This window comes from Mixophyes fleayi, chromosome 12, assembly GCF_038048845.1.
Source record: "Mixophyes fleayi isolate aMixFle1 chromosome 12, aMixFle1.hap1, whole genome shotgun sequence".
NCBI lineage: Eukaryota > Metazoa > Chordata > Amphibia > Anura > Limnodynastidae > Mixophyes > Mixophyes fleayi.
In genome coordinates this window covers 81,612,584-81,634,466 of record NC_134413.1, presented here as the reverse complement: position 1 = coordinate 81,634,466, position 21,883 = coordinate 81,612,584, and the positions used below count along the sequence as shown (strand labels likewise).

The following is a 21,883-nucleotide window of genomic DNA, read 5'->3' as shown; positions in this document are numbered from 1 at the left end:
ATTGTTCATTATTAAATAAATACATATAAAGATTTCTACAATCTGTCTTCAATGTTTCCTCAATAGATCATTGGATAAAATACAAATAAAATACTATATCATGCTTCATTCAGCATCTCGTACAGTAAAACATAGACCAATGTTCTCACTCCTATTAAGATGCATTGAATGAGAGTTAATAATTTCAATACTTTATTCATCTACTATGAATGGTGACCAGTCAGGGACAAATACAAGATTACAAGTGAATGTAATTAGAATAATACTCGGTTTCCTTGCAGTCAGAGGACATGCAGTCTCACCTTAGGCAATTAATGTGTTAATGTTAACCCTTAAACGCGGTCACATCTTAAATCCTGGAATGGTCCCGGCTGTGCCCCACATCTGCCAGGCTCAGTGATACTAATATTCTACATACAGACAGAGCACATATAAATATAATATACAGTATACAGAGAGAATATTCGGTACAAGACACATACTACAGACAGACGTACTGACACAAGAGACTTCTTTCTCCATTTTATATCCCCCTGGTTACTGGGGCCCTCAGCTATACCTACCCCGTGCATTCCTGCACAGGTTCCCCACTAAACCACTCCAGGAGATTCGTATTTCACACGTTCTTAAGCAGGCGCGGGCTGGCAGGTTGCAGCTCGGGGGGGGCGCACAGGCGGCCGCATCACATGACACGCGATGCGGCTGCGTCATTATGACGCGGCTGACTGTGCGCTGAAGCGCCCGCATCGCGTGACAAGTGATGCGGATGACGGTAGTATTCAGCCAGTATTGCATCCACGGGGGGGGGGGGGGGGTTTCCCGAACAGCCGTTAGACAGAGCGGCCCGGGGGACCGCTGCCCCCCTGTCCCCCGGTCCAACCCGACCCTGTTCTTAAGTCCCCGGGACTCTCTCACCTCTTCCCAATTCTGCTGCTCCCTTCAGTCCTGTTGCCCAGGATTCAGGGTCACGTAGTGCGCTTATTGCAAGTTGCAGCTACAAATTCGAGCTGAGAGGTCCCGCTAATACACACCTGCCAACAGCTGAGGGCACGCCCACTTAAGAAGAGACCAGCAACGTCCAACACTGAAACGTTCTTATACACAAGGCAATAAAGCTTTTTCTTGTAACAAACTAAAGTGTTTTAATAGCGATGAACCTGAGCTTGTAAAGCCCAAAAACCCGCAACCCGTGGCAAGCAAAAAAACCCCGCAACTTAAAAAAAACAAGTCCGATTCCGCTTGTTATAAACGGAATTGCCAACTATGAAGAGAAGTGTGAGGCTATGTATATTTACATATCAAAATAATTGGCCTCCAATCAAGTATATCAGCCCATCCCACAGAGTTTTGTAATTAACCGTTCTGAAGACTAAAGTCTCTTGAAAACTGGATTTGGAAATAGACAGACATAAGGTTTTCTCTCCCAATTTGGAAAGGGACAGAAACAAGGATTTTGCTACATGCGCCCTACCTGGCGCTGGTAATGTTTTGAACATCCGGAAATAGATTTAAATATGAGTAAAATGTACACTGTGTATTGTTATTGCTTTAAATGGTGAAGCTATAGACTATAGGAGCTACAATAAGCTGTGTTGTAAGCTTTGTTATAGAGTCACAGACCATGTGGTGTAGCTTTGAAGAAGTGTTTTGTTTAGGGTAACATTAAGCATAGAAAGTGAAGTTGCACGGGAGAGTCATAGAATTCGATCTTGTTATTGTAGTAAGTGTTAGTGTGCTTAAGAAGTAATGCAGTTTATGAGTTTGAAATTAGTAAAACCTTAGGAGTTTGATTGTGCCAATATAATAGACATCATACTTGAATAGTATTGTATTTCATGTAGCTATAGTGTGGCTTCTCTGTGAATATCTACTAGATAAAGATCATACTTGCCAACCTTTGGTAAGTTAATTCTGGGAGATCCCAGGCAGGGGGGCGTGGTTGGAGGGCGGGGTAATTTTTGTGTCATTTTGGCTACGCCCCCCACAACAAAATGCAGTTTTTATCGCAGGGGGCGGGGCCAAAATGATGCGATTCCTCGCGAATCGCGTCATTTTGAGGAGCAAGATGCCATATGCGGGATATTTGCCTGCTCTCCCAGGAGCCCGGGAGACCTACCCGAATTTCGGGAGTCTCCCGGACATTCCAGGAGAGTTGGCAAGTATGATAAAGATTCATACTGTATTGTGTAACACTGTAAATATATATTGAAGTTCTGGTTGTTGATTTAAATACTGACTGTATTTGGAAGCTTGTCTGGCTGGTGTGTGCACTCATCTCCCTCCCCTCCCTATGTGTGTAATGGCTACTAGTTAAACAGATGTGTGATAACTTTAAGATGGAAAGACTTCTTTGGATGTTGCTGGAAAGTTTGTAGATATCTCCTCCCCTGTTAGATAAGAAATATTAGTGGACACTGTGTGATAACTGCTGAATAGAGAGCTATTTGTGGTGGACTGGTTGTAATGAGTTAAGGGCCTGTTGCTGACTTTACATTGTTAGTAAGTTAGGCCGTTGAGCCAACAGATGCGTGTAGCAAAGCATTGTAAGCAAGCCATTTTGAATGGTGACTTTACATTGCAAGAAGGAGTTTATTTATGGTCTAAGATACATACACACAGTCACATGCACATACACACACATGCATAATTAGGAAGAAATTAATAAGATATTGTACCGACACACAGAATGCCATCTATTATATGTATTGTGTGTAAGATTATGTTATTGAAATTATATTATTACATTATTGTACAAGTAAAGATTCTATTTCATACTTATGTATCTGCGTTGTGGTTATGAATTTATAATGTCTTGATACAAGAGATATTATATATATATATATATATATAGATCTGTGTGAAACAGTAAATTAAGTTTATAAGACTGAAGTAGGCGTGTTATAAGAGGGAAAGTGTAAATGCGTATGGTAATGGAATGAGTGTATCCAGAAATAGAAGAAGATAGCATGCCCAATTATGGTGTAAATACAGGTCCTTTAACATTGGCGAGCCTTGGATATCGAGGTGAAATTAGTGTTATATTGTAAACCTAATTCGGTAGAGGGGCGGGGACGAATAGCATAGATACACAAAGGAGGTGATATTTGTGTGATATTACCGTACGCCTTTTCTAGAAAGCGGTTTTGACAAGTAACATTGTTTTATCTGTGTCCTGGAAGATATATAATTAATTACAGCAAATCTAGATTAGATTTGAAAATTACTTGGATACTCGTTGTTCTATTGTTTCTTTAAATCACAAAGGAAGGAATTTGGCTCCAAATCGGGCAGTTGGAATCGCAATTTCAATTTCCGAGATAGCGCGGCAGTCCTTTGGTAAACTCCTGCTGCAAGGAGAAAGACTTCCTAAAAAAAGAGGACCTTTCTAGAGGCAGCAATGAGGATTTGTGAGAAGTAACACGGATCCCAGGTAACAATGAGTTTTGTTATGGCGCAGAGAAGCTGCGCTGTAGCTGGTATCAAATAATAGGGAACTTTAGAATAGTGTAGAGAATATTTTTGTTAGCCACGGCGTTGTAGGAGGAGTTTGAAACATAGCTTTGAAATATTACTGTTTTTATTTTTTGGCGTATTTTGTTAACCTCAGTGGGAGGAGGAGCTTGAAACAGCTTTGTAGTGATAGTGTTAGCATGGAAATGGAGCTGAATTGGCGCAGTTATTGGCGCTGTATTTAATGCTGGCGCTGAAAATGGCGCTGCAGTTAATAATGTTGACACTGGAAGGGGTGCTGAAATTGAGCAGTAATTGGCACTGGAAATGGTGCTGGATTAGCGCAATTATTGTCACTGTCATAAGAGGTAAAGTGTAAATGCGTATGGTAATGTAACAAGTGTAAGGGTAAAATTGTATAATTATTGATTTAATATCTATCAAATATTAAGCTTTAGAAACTAATATGTTATGCTATAACCTTAAGAGAAATTAGCACATATTATGTTCAGTTTTAAAGACGAATTATTCAAGGTTGTGAAACTACATAGCAGGATGTTCCCATGAACAGAAACAGACCAAGGACATGCAGCAAAGCGAGATGGTCTTTACAGATAAAACCCAAGAACTCAAAGCTGGGGGCAGCACAAGAATATTGGCAGAAACCTGGAGAGAGATAATGCAGAAAGAAGAAAGAATTGTTTGAACTTTGTTGGAAAACTGCAATATATATAATTGTTGATTGACTTACTTTCATCCATACCCCTAGACTTATATGTATAAATATAGACGCTGAAGCGGTCTCAAATTGGAACAGAATAAAAGCTGCTCAGCATTATATCATACAGGTGTTGAGTACTTTTCTGTTCACCAGTCGACTGAAAATCAAAGGAAGATCTGACTGACATTGAAGGTGATTGATAGAAGTATCGGTGAACTCCGATACCCCAACATTTCTGGGGGCTCATCCGGGATGCCCCAATATCTCCACATCTGATGCCAGACTCCACTGATGTCCAGAGAATTGCTGAACTAAATTCCATATGGTGAGTAAGAAAAGTGTAGATTTCTACCATCTTACCTCTAATTGCAAAATGGTTCTCAGTAATAGACTTGGCAAACACTTTTTTCTCAGTCCCCATTACAGAAGATAGTCAACTTCTTCTAGCCTTCACCCATGATGGAAACCAATACTGTTGGACAAGACTCTCTCAAGGAGGAGCCACCAGCCCATCAGAATTTTCAGAAGCAATGGCACTAATTCTCCAAGGATGGAGGCCTATCAATCCAACTACTTAACTTGTCCAATATGTAGATGACCTCATGGTGGCTGTGGAAACTGAAGAAGAATGCAAAGCAGAAACACTGTCATTACTTTGTTTCCTGGCTTAACGAGACTGCAGAGTATCACCAAGCAAGTTGCAACTGGTACAGAAAAAAGTAACATTTTTGGGACATTGCATCTCTGCAGGAGCAAGACATCTTACAACTGAAAGAGTTAAAGTTTAACTGAAATAGAAAATGCAGTACAAGCCTTGAAACACGCCATCTCTACTGCATCAGCACTTGGACTACCAGACTACCTGAAACTATTCATATTGTTCTGCCAAGAGCAGTCAGGACATGCTCTAGGAGTCCTCACACAGAAACATGGAACGAAACAAAGACCACTGGCCTATTATTCAGCACAACTCGATCCAGTTATAAGAGGCTCTCCATCATGTATAAAAGCAATAGCAGCAGCAGCAATACTAAAAGAAAAGTTAGCAGATATGGTTTTGGACCATGCACTTCTTATTCAAGTTCCACATGCAGTCACAGAAATTCTACATCAAGCAAGGACAAGACATTTGTCTGCAGCTAGACTAACTAAATATGAGGTAGCCTTACTTAGCGCCTCATACGTAAAAATTACTAGATGCACAGTCCTCAATCCAGCAACCCTGCTCCCCACTGATGATTCAGAAGAGGGGAGTAAGGGGAGTCACAAAGGAGATGAATCATCAGACAGGGAATATGAGGACCTGAGTGAAGCGTCTGAAGCAGAAACTGAAGAAGCTGAAGAAATGCACATATAAAATTTTTCACATGACTGTTTGGAACTTATGAAATTCAAAACTTCAGCTTTGCAAAATGTCACTGACACACCACATTTAGATGCAACACTAACTCTTTATGTAGATGGATCTAGATACTATGTGGATGGAGTTCCATATACAGGTTATGCCATCACTGCTGAGGAAGAGGTGCTTCAATCAGGAACACTGTCTAATGGAACATCAGCACAAGAAGCAGAATTGATAGCTCTAACTAAGACTTGTGTATATGCAGAAGGACAAATTGCCAATGTATATACAGATTCACGTTATGCCTGGGGAGTGGCGCAAGATTTTGGTCCCATTTGGAAAAGTAGAGACTTTCAAGGGTCAAATGGAAAACCCATCAAACATGCCAACTTAATTAATGAGCTATTTAGAGCATTGGAACTCCCTAAACAAGTGGGAATTATAAAAGTTCAAGCTCACACTAAAGAACAAACTCCAGAAGCAAGAGGAAATACTTTTGCAGATCACATAGCAAAAAAGGCAGCCCTCCAACAAAAGAATACTACTTTTCTAGCAGACTCAATGGAAGGGGACGCAGACGAATTTCAATTTCCGGACCTACAAAGCCTTAAAGACTTTCAGAAACAAGCATCAAAGAAAGAAAAGAAAAAGTGTGAAAAAGAAGGTGCACAGTTTGATGAACAAGGAATATGGTCAAAAGAAAATAATTGGTGCCTACCAAGAGCTATATACCCAGTAATGATTCAAATTGCACATAGACAAGTGCATCATTCCAAAGAAGCAATGACTAATAGGGTATGGAAAAACTGGATTGCCCCTGGATTCAACCCTGCGGCCACAAACTACGTGGCAGCTTGCTGGATATGTGTGATACACAATCCAGGGCAAAGAGTAAAGACCCCCAGGAGGAAGCATTCCAAAGGTTTTCTATCCCTTTCAGAGACTTCAGATGGACTATATACAACTTCCTAAATGTGGTACCTACGAGTATGTGTTAGTAGCCACAGACATTTTCAGCCATTGGGCAGAGGTCTGGCCAGTAGTTAAAGCTACTGCCAAAAATACAGCAAAGAAATTAAACTCAGAAGTCATCTGTAGATATGGCATACCTGAAGTTATTGAATCAGATAGAGGTACAACCTTTACAGGAGAGATAATGAAGCATGTAATAAAGGACTTGGGAGTATCACAAGCTTTTCACACTCCTTATAGGCCACCAGCAGGTGGGCGGGTAGAAAGACTTAATTGTGACATTAAATTAAAACTACAGAAAATGATGCAAGAAACCAAAAAGACTTGTTTAGAATATTTACCAATAGTTCTGTTTAACATTAGAACTACACTTATGAAGAGACACAGGTTTAGCACCAAATGAGATACTGTTTGGCACAGCACACAGAACAGGTTGTTATTTTCCATAGCAATTACAGCATGTACGTGGTGATTTGTTGAACTATGTTGCTTTATTACAGAAACAACTAACTGAAATACATGGTGAAGTGTTTTCTTCCATTCCAGACCCTAATTTTGATACAGGTACCGACAGACTGCAATCTGGGGACTGGGTGGTCGCGAGAAAGCACATCAGGAGACGTCTTGAACCCAGATATAAGGATCCTTATCAAGTCCTGTTGACAACTCCCATGGCAGTAAAAGTACAGGGCAAAAGGACACCTAAATTCACATATCACACTGCAAAGTCTTCAAATCAGGGAAGTTTTGTTCTGATAAATAGAAATGTCTTATGGTATTGATATGTCTTACCAGAATAGTTGTGACTGAAGTAGGGATCAAGGCCTCCCTAACCCAGAGTAAAACAGACAGATAAGTGAAAAATTTTCTATGCCACTGTGAGAAACAGAAGGGGAAGGAGCGCTTAACAATTTGCACTCATAGGAGAGTAAACTCTGAAAATGCCTTTGTGAATACATAACCTCATTGGCAAAGCTGTCCCCAATTATTCATTTTGGATATAGAGAATATTGGCATTAGTAGCAAAGGGTTTAGCAATCCTGTTGATCGTATATGTGGTAGTGAAAATGGTTATATGGCTGATTAAGAAATTACTGACACTTTGATTGTTGTTCCTACAGGAAATGAGCTTCCTGAACCAGTAATGATTACAGAAATTTGTACAAGTTTAATGCCTGAGACAAACAGTGAACATTATGAACAATGGTCAACAATCAAACCAAAGAAGAAAAAAAAAACCTGCACAGCCTGCAACAAGAGGTGACAGTGACCATCGAGAAACCAGAATGCAAATTTAGATTCTTTTTGTGATAGTATTGATGAGAATCCTAGGGCAGGCGTGGACCCTGGGTCAGATACTAAGTTGGTTAAAAAAAACATATCAGCAGCAAGGACAGACAATTGTAGGATAAAATTGAAAAATGAACTGTCACATCATTAGTGGGACATATTTGTTAATGGATCTTATTCCATGAAGAAAGCATGAATATCTTGATTCATCCATTGTTACTAATTCTTCTTGTACTAACTATAATGATTATATGGAACTGCTACTTAACATGCAATACAAGAAAGCATTTCAATAGATATCAGCAAAGTATTGCCCTCTATGCACCTAGATAAAAACATTAAATAGGGAAAGAAAAGTTATGGTGATAAAGTACCAGAGATATGTGCTTAATGAATTATTGTTCTACCTATATGGGGTCCTTAAGATACCATATGGTGTAAAGGTAGGTACTAACTGTCTTCTGCTGAGTATCGCCATGACCGATAGGTAGAAGTTAATAGTAGATATTTAATCAAAGAGAGGAGTGTAAGGGTAAAATTCTATTATTATTGATTTAATATCTATCATATATTAAGCTTTAGAAACTAATATGTTATGCTATAACCTTAAGAGAAATTAACAGATATTATGTTCAGTTTTAAAGACGAATTATTCAAGGTTGTGAAACTACATAGCAGGATGTTCCCATGAACAGAAACAGACCAAGGACAGGCAGCAAAGCGAGATGGTCTTTACAGATAAAACCCAAGAACTCAAAGCTGGGGGCAGCACAAGAAAATTGGCAGAAAACCTGGAGAGAGATAATGCAGAAAGAAGAAAGAATTGTTTGAACTTTGTTGGAAAACTGCAATATATATAATTGTTGATTGACTTTCATAATCTACTGTCTTATAATTGGTTGTTCAGCATCTATACCCCTAGACTTATATGTATAAATATAGATGCTGAAGCGGTCTCAAATTGGAACAGAATAAAAGCTGCTCAGCATTATATCATTCAAGTGTTGAGCACTTTTCTGTTCACCAGTCGACTGAAAATCAAAGGAAGATCTGACTGACATTGAAGGTGATTGATAGAAGTATCGGTGAACTCCGATACCCCAACACAAGCGTATCCAAAATAGAATAAGAAGATAGCGTGCGCAATTATGGCGTAAATACAGGTACTTTAACAGCAATGTATCCTGTTAGGCTTTAATTACAAGCACACATTGTGCTGTATCTGGGTGTATATACAGCTCTTGGTGTGATCACTCAGCCAGGAAGGGGTTAAGCTCCTCAGGTAGACACATTAATGACACGGTTTTCAGATGGTCTGATAGGAAATTCCAGTAGAAGAAGAGAGGTGACCAGTGAGGAGTGAGGAGGGGGTCACACCCACAGATATACACAGGGAGGGGCAGCATCACACCTGTCTATATTAGGCATTCCCTCTAAGAGAGAACACTGACTGTATCCCCCTCTCCACTCTGCAGCAACTCTTTATCTGGTAAGTGATGTCTCAGTAGATTGTGTTACATTGTCTGTTCCCTATGTAGACACCCTCTCTGAACTATCTGTGCTCTTACCCTGACTCTCCATTCTTACCCCTGCACAGGAAGTCCCCAATTCCTGCAGCTTCATCTGTAGGTATATACTATCCCTTGTCACCCTACAGCTGGGTATATAGTATACAGTCTCTCTCCCCTCCAGCCTGGCATAGTATCTACACTCTCCCCTCCAGCCTGGCATAGTATCTACACTCTCCCCTCCAGCCTGGCATAGTATCTACACTCTCTCTGCCAGCCTGGCATAGTATCTACACTCTCTCTGCCAGCCTGGCATAGTATCTACACTCTCTCTGCCAGCCTGGCATAGTATCTACACTCTCCCCTCCAGCCTGGCATAGTATATACACTCTCCCCTCCAGCCTGGCATAGTATCTACACTCTCTCATCCAGCCTGGCATAGTATCTACACTCTCTCATCCAGCCTGGCATAGTATCTACACTCTCTCATCCAGCCTGGCATAGTATCTACACTCTCTCTGCCAGCCTGGCATAGTATCTACACTCTCCCCTCCAGCCTGGCATAGTATCTACACTTTCCCCTCCAGCCTGGCATAGTATCTACACTCTCTCTGCCAGCCTGGCATAGTATCAACACTCTCCCCTCCAGCCTGGCATAGCAAATCTTTAGTTACCTGAGGACACTTGTAATGAATGTGTGCTCAGTGTTTGCATGTGTTTTCCTTGCAGACCATCTCATTTGCACTCGATACTAAAATGTCCTGTTTCTCATTTTCCTGTAACTAATCTGATATTTACTAAAGGTTGATGTGTCCGGAGAATTGCTTTGCATATCAACATATATTGCAGTATAGTCATTTAAAACCTGTAACATGATCAGAATGGTGGGTTAGGCTTACACTGTGTATCTCCTATGGACCCTGCCGGCTACGGAATGAGGGGGGAGAGGGAAAGGAACGCCAAAAACTCAACCTAACTGCACTGTCATTTAAAAATTCAAGATTATTGTTTCTGTTAACTATAAGATGTAAATCCTCCATATTTTTCATAAGATCTCCTTACCCAATACATGGTTATAGTAATAACATGATTTGTGTCAAAGTGCTATTAACAACTCTGCTGGGGAAAAGTAAGCAAATATTAAAGTTGTTTGTAACCTACCTACTTGTGAGCTGGAGATTGATGCTGACATGTTAACCCTTAGTGAGGCACAGATACTGATAGGTTTAAGTGGATATGAATGTTCATTAACAGGGGAATCCACTAAATACTTGTGTTTGTGAGGTAACATTAGCCAGGCTTCCAGGGGTTAATACTCTCCCCAGACAAAAGTTGTAAATGTAGTAACAAGCCCTGGTTGTGTTCCAGTATTATCACCAGCACACACCTACCCTGCATAGTAGTAATATACTAGTAGTAGTAATATACTACCCAGCCTATAAACAGCACAACCAGATAGTCAGTGGTAGTACAACCAGTCATTATGTCTCTAAAAGAGATTTTACCCATTTGTGCTAACTTGTTAGACCTTCCCTCCCTGAAATCCCAGAGTGAGGGTCCAAGTGGTAGGTGAGGGACATGACAAACCAAATGCTGCCATAAGCATCACTAATTAGTTTGGGGCTAGAGGGTGATGTACCTTCCCGGTGACCCTAAATTCAGGAGTCTCCTGGACATTCTGGGCACGGATGTTCTTACCTGGTTGCTTGTTTTATCCTCCCAATGTGCTCTACAAGAGATTTGCTAAGTCTTACCCATTTGTGCTAACTTGTTAGACCTCCCCTCCCTGAAATCCCACGAATGAGGGTCCAAGTGGCAGATGAGGGACAGGACAAACTAAATGGTGCAATTCGCATCATCGATTAGTGGGGGGCCGGAGGGTGATGTACCTTCCCGGGGACCCTAAGTTCAGGAGTCTCCTGGACATTCTGGGAGATTGGGCACTGATTTTCTTAGCTGGTTGCTTGTTTTATCCTCCCAATGTGCTTACAGCAGACTCTGTTGTAGATGACACTATCGGTTAATTACTGCTAATACAGCCAACTATTATTTTGCAACTCTGGGGGGCTTTGAGGAAAGTGGTGGTAGGGTCAAGCCTTGTTCCTCTGTCTGTGTGCTAAATATCTTCAATAATATGTCTCCTCAGACACAATGGCTCTCAACCTCCAAACAATTATGGTGTCTATGATTGACATATTTAACAAGTACGCTGGTAAGGATGGAAACGCTAGTACACTGAGTCAGGATGAGCTGTGCGATATGGCTAAGAAAGAGTTCCCCGCATTGTGTGTAAGTATTAAGAACATTTGTAACTACAATACTCTCCTCTCCTAAGCAATACCCAGCTGTCATTCCAAGCAAATGCCATCTTTTATTATTGTGCTTCAGTCATTTGCAGTGTGTGGATGGGTAATTAATTTTATTTATTAATTAATTATTTTTTATGTGAGTGTGGGGGCGGGGGTTCTAAATATTTTACAAACATACCCTCAACACTTAGGTGCAATTAAGTAACACCCTCTATGACAGTTTGCCCTGTGGGTCAAGAAGCAGGGAATGTGCTGTATTTTTAGACGAGTAACAAAAAAAAAAAACCGCAGGGTTTAGTGGAAACCCCCCCAACGTTTAAAATGTATAAAACGGGATACGACCAAGCCTCCTCCGAAAGGGTATGTGTCCATCCCAATGGGTGTTTTGGTCTACCTCCCCTATAAACACCCTTGAATTGGCAGAGATTCCTGCAATGGCGATCGGGGGACATACCTCCCAACTTTCAGTATTTTAGGACACATGCCGCCAAAATCGAACTTATATATACAATTTACTGTGCTGAGCGAACTATTGTTCTCTGCTATATTGAGGTGAAGGTGATCACATCACACGGCTAGTGTCCAGAAGAATATCATATAAAACGGTAGAAATAATATGCCAAAATACCCAATGATTTAAATACTTATTAGGCTGGGTACACACTACAGACTGAAAGTCCCGATCAGCATGTGGATACATGTGTACACACTATACACGTTTTACCGTCAGATCTGTGCTCTTCATCTGTCATAACCATCGGCTGAAAAGATGGAGACTCTGCAGACTCTATAGAGATCTATGGACACGCCGGTCGTGAGTGTGTATACATTGCAGAATTGGGGACATTTTAGTTCAGTTTAAAAATCAAGCAAAAATATATGATCGTTTATAGAGGTTTTATGTCCGGTTATAAAATCACATGAAACGATAGAATGTGCTTTGGAACAATAATCGTTCATCGTCACATTAATGATACATCAAACCGAATGGTCATTTATTGTGTTATTGGCCCCATAATCGGGTGAAAAGCCTGTAGTCTGTACCCTGCATTACTGTATAGAAATATCTCCTATTTCTGATCATCTAGTGAAGGTTGTGACACTCTGTAACACTATTTACTTTCTGGTCTCACAGAATAGTGACAAGAAAGATGAAATTCTGAAGGGAGTTTTCGGCCAAATGGACATGGATGGAGATAAGAGCGTTAACTTCCAGGAATTTATCTGCTTCGTCGGAACACTGACCATGATCATAAAAGAGCACCTCAAGTAGAGTCCAGAACCAGTTTACGTAATAAAGTTATAATATCTGCAATAAAAATAATATTTGGATAAGTTATGCATGTTACTCTGTCTTTGGTCACCATGGTCAAATAATCTTACACAAGGACAGTTAGGGGGGGTTTCAATTCGTAAGGAGGACTTGCCATGTGTCTCCGGAACAGTCCGCTGCGACACATCGCGGCAGAGTTTGTTTTTTATCCCTCAAATCTCCGTGTCCCATAGGTATGCGAAGAGAAAATGATCGGAGATCCAGTACCACATTGACCAGCTACGTGGGCCGCTGGACATCGCGGTGATGTCTGGTGTAGATAATACAGACTATTACTCTTAGTACCGGAACACTGCAGATAATACAGACTATTACTATAAGTGCAGGAACAGTGCGGAAAATGGACTATTATTGCTATCAGCAGGACAGTTTAGGTGGAGGAAGTTGGGGCCCTGCCCATCCACGTTCCATCTGAACAGGAGTATGGATGGGGTAAAGGGACTGTGGTGGCCAATAGCTTCCTAGCTGCAACAAGTCAGATAATAGAGGCTACAACCAAGAGTGCTGGAACAGGGCCAATAATGCAGATTGTAACAGTGCAGGTAAAACTGAATGTTAATAGTGCTGGAACAGGATAGATTATAGCAGTGCAGATATTACAGAATATTACTAGCAGTATTGGAACAGGGAGAGATAGACTATTTCTATTTGGACACCCCAGATCCTGAAAATTTGGTTAATTTTTGTCCCTGTCTCAGTCCCTCGGTTACTTAAACTGACAAGCTGCAGGATGGTAGATAAGCTCAGGTGTAAAGAAGGTGGACATTCATAATACTATAGAACTGCATTCAGATCACGTCCATTAGCCAGGTCATATTATATGCACCATGCATTATTTGAAGGCCCGGGCATGCCTTGTGCTCACCAAGCTACATATACATTCAGTGTAATCGTGAGTGAACACAACCCAGTAACGTGACGGCCCGGACATGAATTCACACATTTTGCAGCTATGTGATCCAGAGGGAGAAAGTTGATGTTTCAGAAGCGGATTCTCCTGACCTCAGGGGAGAATACGAGTGTGTAACACACCTCCATCCACATAGACAGATCCTTTAATATGTCTGTCACAAGCTTAACCTCAGGCTCCAGACACACCCTGACAGGAGTAGTGGGTACAGGTCTGGGCACGCCTGCAGACACTTCCGCTACAGTAGCTGCTCTATAGACAGACTTTATCAGTGTTGTAATATGAAGGTCGCTGGACTGGGTGTGGTAAATAGACTGGTATCAATGTGAAGAACCCACCAGCAATGTCCACTCTTACCGGCTGCATTTATGTGGCTTCCACCTTCAGCTTTATATTATTGGCTTTGTTAAATATGATTTTTTGTTAAGGCCTCATAAGGCCATTTTATTGTAACTTGTATAGAAATATTATTTGCTAGAAGAGATTATTCATTTTTCTGTTAACTTGCAGTTTTGCAATATGTGAGCCTATGGCCTTGAAGTTGAACTAATAGAGAACACCTGAAGAATGTAACCAGTTATGAAAACAATAATGAGCTTCATATCCAGCTGGTAGTATGGGAGCTGTATCCATGGTGCTGCACATAGCATATCTCCAACTCCCCTTGAGATAAGAAATAATAGGCTCATCTGTCCTTAGAAGGGGGAGAAAAGTAAACACCTCAAGAATACGTGAGAAAGTTAATCAGTAGCGCTTCTCATAAACTAGTGGTATAAACTATTGTATGCATATGACGTAGGATTCATTTATTCAGTAGCCTATAAAAACCTGTATCTTTGTATCAATAAACTAGAGAATATTCCTTGTATACAGAACTTGGTCTGTGTCAATTCTCTCCAGCTGATTGAAGCGCTTCCAGATATACTTGACACCACAGGCTGACTTGGGTCAGAATTTTAGATCTTACAACTTGGAGGTCGCCACAGAGATTCGCTGTCCAGCATGCTACAAGACAGACAACGGAGGTTTCCCAGCACATTGAACCCCAACATCCGCGGTCAGTAGATTTCTACTCGTTGGTCTTCCTAGTCTGGGTCACCTCATGTCTGTCTGAGGCACCTGACACGCGAATTTGTGAGTCTCAAGTATCATCTGATTAATATAATACAGTATTAACCCAATTTGTTTACTGTAATTGTATTGTTGATTAGATTTTTGAAAGATGATTGAATTTTGAGTGCATGTGTTTGTACCTATGTATGATGTATAAAGCATAAAAGTCACATAAGACATTGATCAAAGAAGCATGTAATGGAATAGAGGGATTTAGAGAGTTATTGTTTTGAACATTGAGTGAACATTTTAGACACCATCCCCAGAGGTATATCAAAGAAGGGAGATTCTGTAATCTGCCCAAATTGTGTAAGAGAGATTTCCAAAAGACCTTCGTCCCAGATACTGTCAAAGAAGCTATTTAGCACGGACATCCAGTACAAGGAGTCCACAGAACGGGACGTCCAGTGCAAGGACAACCCACAGAAACTAGATAAGAGTCCCGATTTGGACTCAACAGAATACTGTCAATACGAGTAATATAGATAGTAAACAAATGACAGCAGCTCCCTCATAGATATGATGCACAAAGACTTAAGGAAATGGGGAGTAGAAGGTCTGCAGGGAATTTTTCAAGAAAGCGGGGATAGCCAAAGATATGTGTGGATGGAGAAACAAAGGTGTTGCAAGTGGTAATGTGACAAGAACAAAGGGGTATTGAGATCAAACCCCAAGAGATTGTTTGAGGTGGCACAGGAAAGTTAAGAGATCTGAAAAGTCGAAATATATGTGGATATGCTAAATGCATCGGAAGCTGAATAATGAATCAAGTAGGTTGTATATTATAAATGTATGTAAAATTGAAAAAATGTGTCCGGAGTGCTGATTGATGATAACATGTTGAAGCTAACTTGTATTTAGTGTAATGCTGGGACTTGTAGTTCCACAGCAGTAGGCTGGAAGATGTCAGTTAAGTTTTCTTTCTCTGTATGTGAGTTTTGTCTCCGTCTTACTGCGTGTGAGAGAGATCCGTGATAATTCACATTGTTTGTTCTCTGTCTTAGTGCTCTATAAGGGAGATGTTTGATTTACTTTAAATCACAATGTTTGTCTGTCTTGTCCGTTTTTTACAAGAGACATGTTTCAAGGTTGAAAAAGTTGTACATTCATTGCTTAATGATAAGCTTTTAAAAAGATACAAAAGAAGTTTTAAAATGTTTGGTCCGATTGCACGGACAAGATTGTAAATAATGTACATTATCACTATAATTACTAGTGTCAGAACAAAGTTGGCTGGGATCCAACAAGCCGTTTCTGTATTTAAACAAAGTAATTTTGTTTTTGAAGTTGAGAAAAATAGCTTTCTCTTTAATGAAGTTGAGAATTGTGGGAGTGAGCTTACATGCAGACATTAAAATCTGTTTTTATCTGTGTTAAAATGGCGCTGATGAATGTTCTCAGAAATCAGGAGGGTTTGTTATGCCTTTAAAGAAATGTTACGAGATAAAATGTCGTCTGTGAGCGAGACTTAAGTGAATATATTTTTACTTTGAACACGAAAATCACAGAATCTAGAAATATGTGTGAATATTTGGTCACGGGAGAGAGATTTTGTTGAGAAAATGTTGAATGATTTACAGACACAATGTATTGTGTCTAACGAGAGTACTCTGATTTATGAGACAGTGCTGCTTTTAAAATGGTTGAATACTTGGAACCAAGATTCCAGATTGAATGTTTCTAAACCCGGAAATTTAATTAGTGTCATTTAAAAGGGCTGTACTAAGAGATGATAAGAAAGGAGTGGCTTTGAACACTCGCCCAGGTCTCGTCACTTTGACATTCTCTATTTGTGAAATTAGGGACTGCCCCTTTGAGGAAATCAAGGCATGGAACGCATAGCGTCACAGTTAAGCTTTTAGCAGCTGTTCACTGGTTACCTGATAACAGTATACACGCATGTTACAGTTACAGTAATTCCTAGTAAATAAATGTTAATCTCTATGCAAAAGTTTTTTTATTCACAGGTCTCCAGCTGCAAAGACCCATTAGGCAATCCAGATTGCATTGATTTAACTTCCAATGCACCATCTTTGCACCACAACAAACATAAGTATAAACTAATGAAGGATTTAAATAACGTAAACTCTTCTGAGTAATGATTACCTTGTTTTGGAAAGAGATATTAGAGTTTATGTGCTATTCGCATAGCAAATGCATGAACTAGGTGGTTTTTCTGTATGTGCAGAAAGCAAAAGGTTTTTATTTGTATCCTCATTACAGTTTTGAGTAAATCAGTGTTTGTAAAGACATTTACTGCCCTTATTTACTGTGCTATAATTGTCATATACTGTAAATAATTCTTTTTATTGTGGGTATGGTAATGCATTGATGGGAATTCTATATTTTTACAGAAATGAAAAAGATTGAAGACTTTAAGAGCAATTGTATGTGCTCCTGCATTAGCACTTCTGGATCATAGCAAGCCATTTATACTCTCCTCTGAGCAGAACCAAATGTTTAACAAATTTTAAGCTGAAATAACTTCAGCGCCAGCACTGGCTTTGCCAGATTATGACAAGCCTTTCACATTATTTTGTTATGAAGTCAGTGCACATGTACAAGGAGTACTGACACAAATACATGGTCGCAAGCTAAGGTCACTTGCATACTACTCTGCTTTAGTGCTTGAAAAGAGTATAGATATTGTGCTAGGACACCCAGTTACCTTAACGGTATCGTACGTTGTGACAGAAACCAAGCACAAGCAAAACATTTGTTACCGGCCAGATTTACTAAGTATGAAGATATACAGCACAAAGGACATTCCCTCCTATTGTGAAATGAGTGACATATAACACTTGCCGAGCGCACTGTGTATTTTCTTCCTCCCTTTCCTTTTTTATTAGAAGAAAAAAAAAAAAAAAAAAAAAAAAAAGGAAGCACAAGAGGCCCCAGAGCCTCTCATGTTCACAGATATATGTTAAGACCTTCAGACAAGGGGAATCTGAGTAAACTGTATTTTAAGTTTTTTAAAGGTCCAAGGGAGACCAGAGAGGGGAGTTCATTGATATTAGCAGGAGGAATATAGATTGCACGTTATTTTCCTTTGCTGTGCGCTGTAGATGTGTACTAGACTAGAAAGGAAAGCCAAGTTTGGAAGAACCAGACTCAGGCCCATAGTAATGTATAGATCATTATACATAATTAGAAAATTCTAATATAAAAGTTTAACCCAACCATATAAAGAAAAGAGCAACCCATGACTACAGGGGTTTACACCCAATGCAGGAATGTGTTTGTGAGTATTGTGGCCCAACACATTATTATATACACTAATAGAACTGATGATGTGGCTTATTAACAGGTTATTTAAGCTAAGTGTTTCTCTTCCAGAAGAATTAAAGTTACCACATCTGTCTTAACCGTTGTACTGTACACTCCATCTAATGAGTGTAAACTTTGTGGAACTCAGAAACCAAGAACCTTGTCCTTGGATTCCACATGCTCCTTACTGAAGCCTATCCTAATGAAGTAGCACTGCTTACTCCCAGTAACGTTACACTTAAGCAGTGCACAATGTTGAATCCTGCTGCCTTATTGCAGCAAGTTTCAAAAGATGGGAGAAGTACCTGTATATATTGGGGTTACCCTAGGGATTTGGGGGAATTCCATTCCAGCTTGAACAGAAAGAAAGGAAAAAAAAAATGCAAACAAAATTTTTCTGAACATGATTGCATAGAACTAATGAAACAAGAATCTCTGGTTTTATCTCACATTAAAGATAAACCATTACCAGATGCAGACATCACTCTTTTTGTAGATGGTTCACACTATCACATAGATCCTGTCCCGTATACAGGGTGTGCTGTAACCACACACACAGAAATAGTGATTCAACAGACTCTACCGAGTCACATGTCAGCACAAGAAGCTGAACTAAAGGCCCTGACACTTGCATGCATATATGCAAAAGGACAAAGAGTAAATATTTACACTGATTCAAGTTATGCATTTGTAATTGCGCATGATTATGGCCCTGTATGGAAAAGTAGGGACCTTATGGGTTCAGCAAGCAAACCAGTCAATATGATGAACATACCAGGGCACTGTTCACTGCATTCCAGCTGTCCTCCAAACAGTGATGAAGATGAAGACACACACAGAGATACTACCCCCGAAGCTAAGTGAAATAGACCAGGCCGCACGAGAAGCCGCCATAGCCCCAGTACCCCAAGGGGAGTCTATTTACATGGTGACCCCCTGACCCCTGTTTGACCAGAGCACACTCCAACTTATGGAAAGACAAGCAACAGAAAATAAGAAAAAGACTTGGGCAATACATGGAGCACTAGAAGTGCAAGGAGTGGTGTAAAGGTCAGCGTTTGTGTCTGCCAAAAGTAGTTTATCCCATTATGGCCAATATAGCACACGAGAAAGTGCATCTGGGAAAAGATGCTATGGTTGTACTCACTAGCAGCTTATGGATAGTACCAGGGTTCGCCCAAGCAGCACAGTCGTTAGTGGCAGAATGCCTAGTCTGTGCACAAAGTAACCCGAGTAAGTCTGTCCTATGGAAAAGCACACCCCAGACATAATATCCCTATAAGAGGATACAGATAGACTTTATAACTTCCCAAATGCTCGGGCTTTGAGAATGTGCTTGTCTGTGTCAACTTCTTTAGTCACTGGCTGGAGACATGGCTGTATAGAAAAGCAAATGCTAAAGCATTAGCCAAGAAAATTGCGAATGAGGTAATCTGATGATATGGTGTACCAGAGGTCATTGTAAGTGACAGAGGGATACACTTTACGGGGCAAGGATTCCAGAAACTATCACACCCCCTACAGATCCCAAAGTTCAGGATGTATGGAGCGCCTTAATGGTACACTGAAATTGAAAATGCAGAAAATAATGGCTGAAACAGGTCTGCCATGGATCTCATGTTTACCTGCACTCAGTAAAAAATACTGCTAGGAAAGACACAGGTTTAACACCATATGAGATATTGTTTGGCACAGCAAACAGAACAGGCTGTTATTTTCCATAGCAACTACACCATGTATATAGTGATTTGTTGAATTATGTTGCCTTATTATAGAAACAACTAACTGAAATACATGGTCAAATATTCTCCTCCATTGCAAACCCTAATTTTGATACAGGTACCCATAAACTGCACCCTGGGGGGCTGGGTGGTCGTGAGAAAGCACATCAGGAGAAGTCTTGAACCCAGATACAAGGGTCCTTATCAAGTCCTGTTGACGACTCCCATGGCAGTGGAAGTACAGGAAAGAGACACCTGGATTCACGCATAACACTGCAAAGTCTTCAAATCAGGGGAGTCTTGTTCTGATAAATAGAAATGACTGTCTCATTGTATTGATATGTCTTGCCAGAATAATTGTGACTGAAGTAGGGATTAAGGCCTCCCTAACCCAGTATGAAACAGACAGTTAAGTGACATATTGCCTATGCCACTGTGAGAAACATATGGGAAGGAGTGCTCAACAATTTGCACTCATAGTAGAGTAAACTCTGAAAATGTCTTTGTGCAGATGCATAACCTCATTGGTAAAGTTGTCAGTAATGATTCATGTTGGATATTGGAAATATTGGCATTAGTAGCAAATGGTTTAGCAATCCTGTTGATCGTATAGGTGATAATGAAACTAAATATATGGCTGATTAAGAAGTTACTGACACTTGATTGTTGTCTCTCCAAAAAGGGAACCACTGAAAATCCCGAACCTCTGATGATCACAGAAATTACTTCTGAAACCTGACCAGACTATGAGTGTCATGAATTATTTGGACTAGCAAAGCCAAAGAACTGCAGAGTTTGCAACAAGAAACTACTAAAGATTGAACAAAGGACATGCAAGGCCTGCAGAACTACTATAGACTCATTAACTATCTTTTAAGAAACCATCTTTTAAGAAACCATCTTCTAAGAAACCATCTTCTAAGAAACCATCTTTTCTAGACATGGACATTTGCCAAAATGCATCTCCTCATAAATCAAGTTAGGACAGGGAGGATCACAGGCTTATTAGTGGGGGATGAGTTGACAGATTCCTAAGGGGACCAACTCTATGCATGTGGCCTCCTACATGTGTATAAGTACCTGCTTATTAAGAATGTGGTTCTATAGATAGGATTAGGTAGGTAGGAGGAGAAAGGGTCGAAAATTGAATAAAAGATGGGAAATGTTAAATATGATTTTTTGTTAAGGCCTCATAAGGCCATTTTATTGTAACTTGTATAGAAATATTATTTGCTAGAAGAGATTATTCATTTTTCTGTTAACTTGCAGTTTTGCAATATGTGAGCCTATGGCCTTGAAGTTGAACTAATAGAGAACACCTGAAGAATGTAACCAGTTATGAAAACAATAATGAGCTTCATATCCAGCTGGTAGTATGGGAGCTGTATCCATGGTGCTGCACATAGCATATCTCCAACTCCCCTTGAGATAAGAAATAATAGGCTCATCTGTCCTTAGAAGGGGGAGAAAAGTAAACACCTCAAGAATACGTGAGAAAGTTAATCAGTAGCGCTTCTCATAAACTAGTGGTATAAACTATTGTATGCATATGACGTAGGATTCATTTATTCAGTAGCCTATAAAAACCTGTATCTTTGTATCAATAAACTAGAGAATATTCCTTGTATACAGAACTTGGTCTGTGTCAATTCTCTCCAGCTGATTGAAGCGCTTCCAGATATACTTGACACCACAGGCTGACTTGGGTCAGAATTTTAGATCTAACAGCTTCAACATTCCCTCTGACCACCGGTCTATTGCTTTATCGTTTTAGTTTTTTATGTGTTTCCAAAAAGTGACAGTGGGTTAAAATAACATTTCTAATGTCAACAGATAAAATGCTGTTTATTTGCAATGTATCCTGATTGTTGGTAGACTAAATGGCTTTAATTACAAACATTGAGCTGTATCTGGGTGTATATACAGCTCTTGGTGTGATCACTC

The 21,883-nt window shown here is 40.0% G+C and overlaps 1 protein-coding gene across 3 annotated transcripts; it reads left to right on the top strand.

The window, feature by feature from the left end:
- Positions 1-4,209: 4,209 nt before the first annotated feature.
- Positions 4,210-21,533, top strand: LOC142108498 (uncharacterized). Of its 3 annotated transcripts, XM_075192193.1 has the most exons (3): positions 4,210-4,496; positions 4,586-6,949; positions 20,058-21,533. In XM_075192193.1, the coding sequence occupies exon 2, from the start codon at positions 5,556-5,558 to the stop codon at positions 6,486-6,488; it is 933 nt and encodes a 310-aa protein (XP_075048294.1). In that variant the 5' UTR covers positions 4,210-4,496; positions 4,586-5,555; the 3' UTR covers positions 6,489-6,949; positions 20,058-21,533. The 3 variants fall into 3 exon arrangements, 2 of the variants coding, with proteins under 2 accessions (XP_075048294.1, XP_075048293.1); XM_075192192.1 differs by having other exon boundaries at positions 4,210-6,949; XR_012680165.1 differs by lacking the exons at positions 4,210-4,496; positions 4,586-6,949 and adding an exon at positions 14,250-15,721.
- Positions 21,534-21,883: the final 350 nt, after the last annotated feature.

What these genes read in the sequence shown, in the direction of transcription:
- LOC142108498 (XM_075192193.1), top strand. Translation starts at nt 5,556, where the DNA reads ATGAAATTCAAAACTTCAGCTTTGCAAAATGTCACTGACACACCACAT.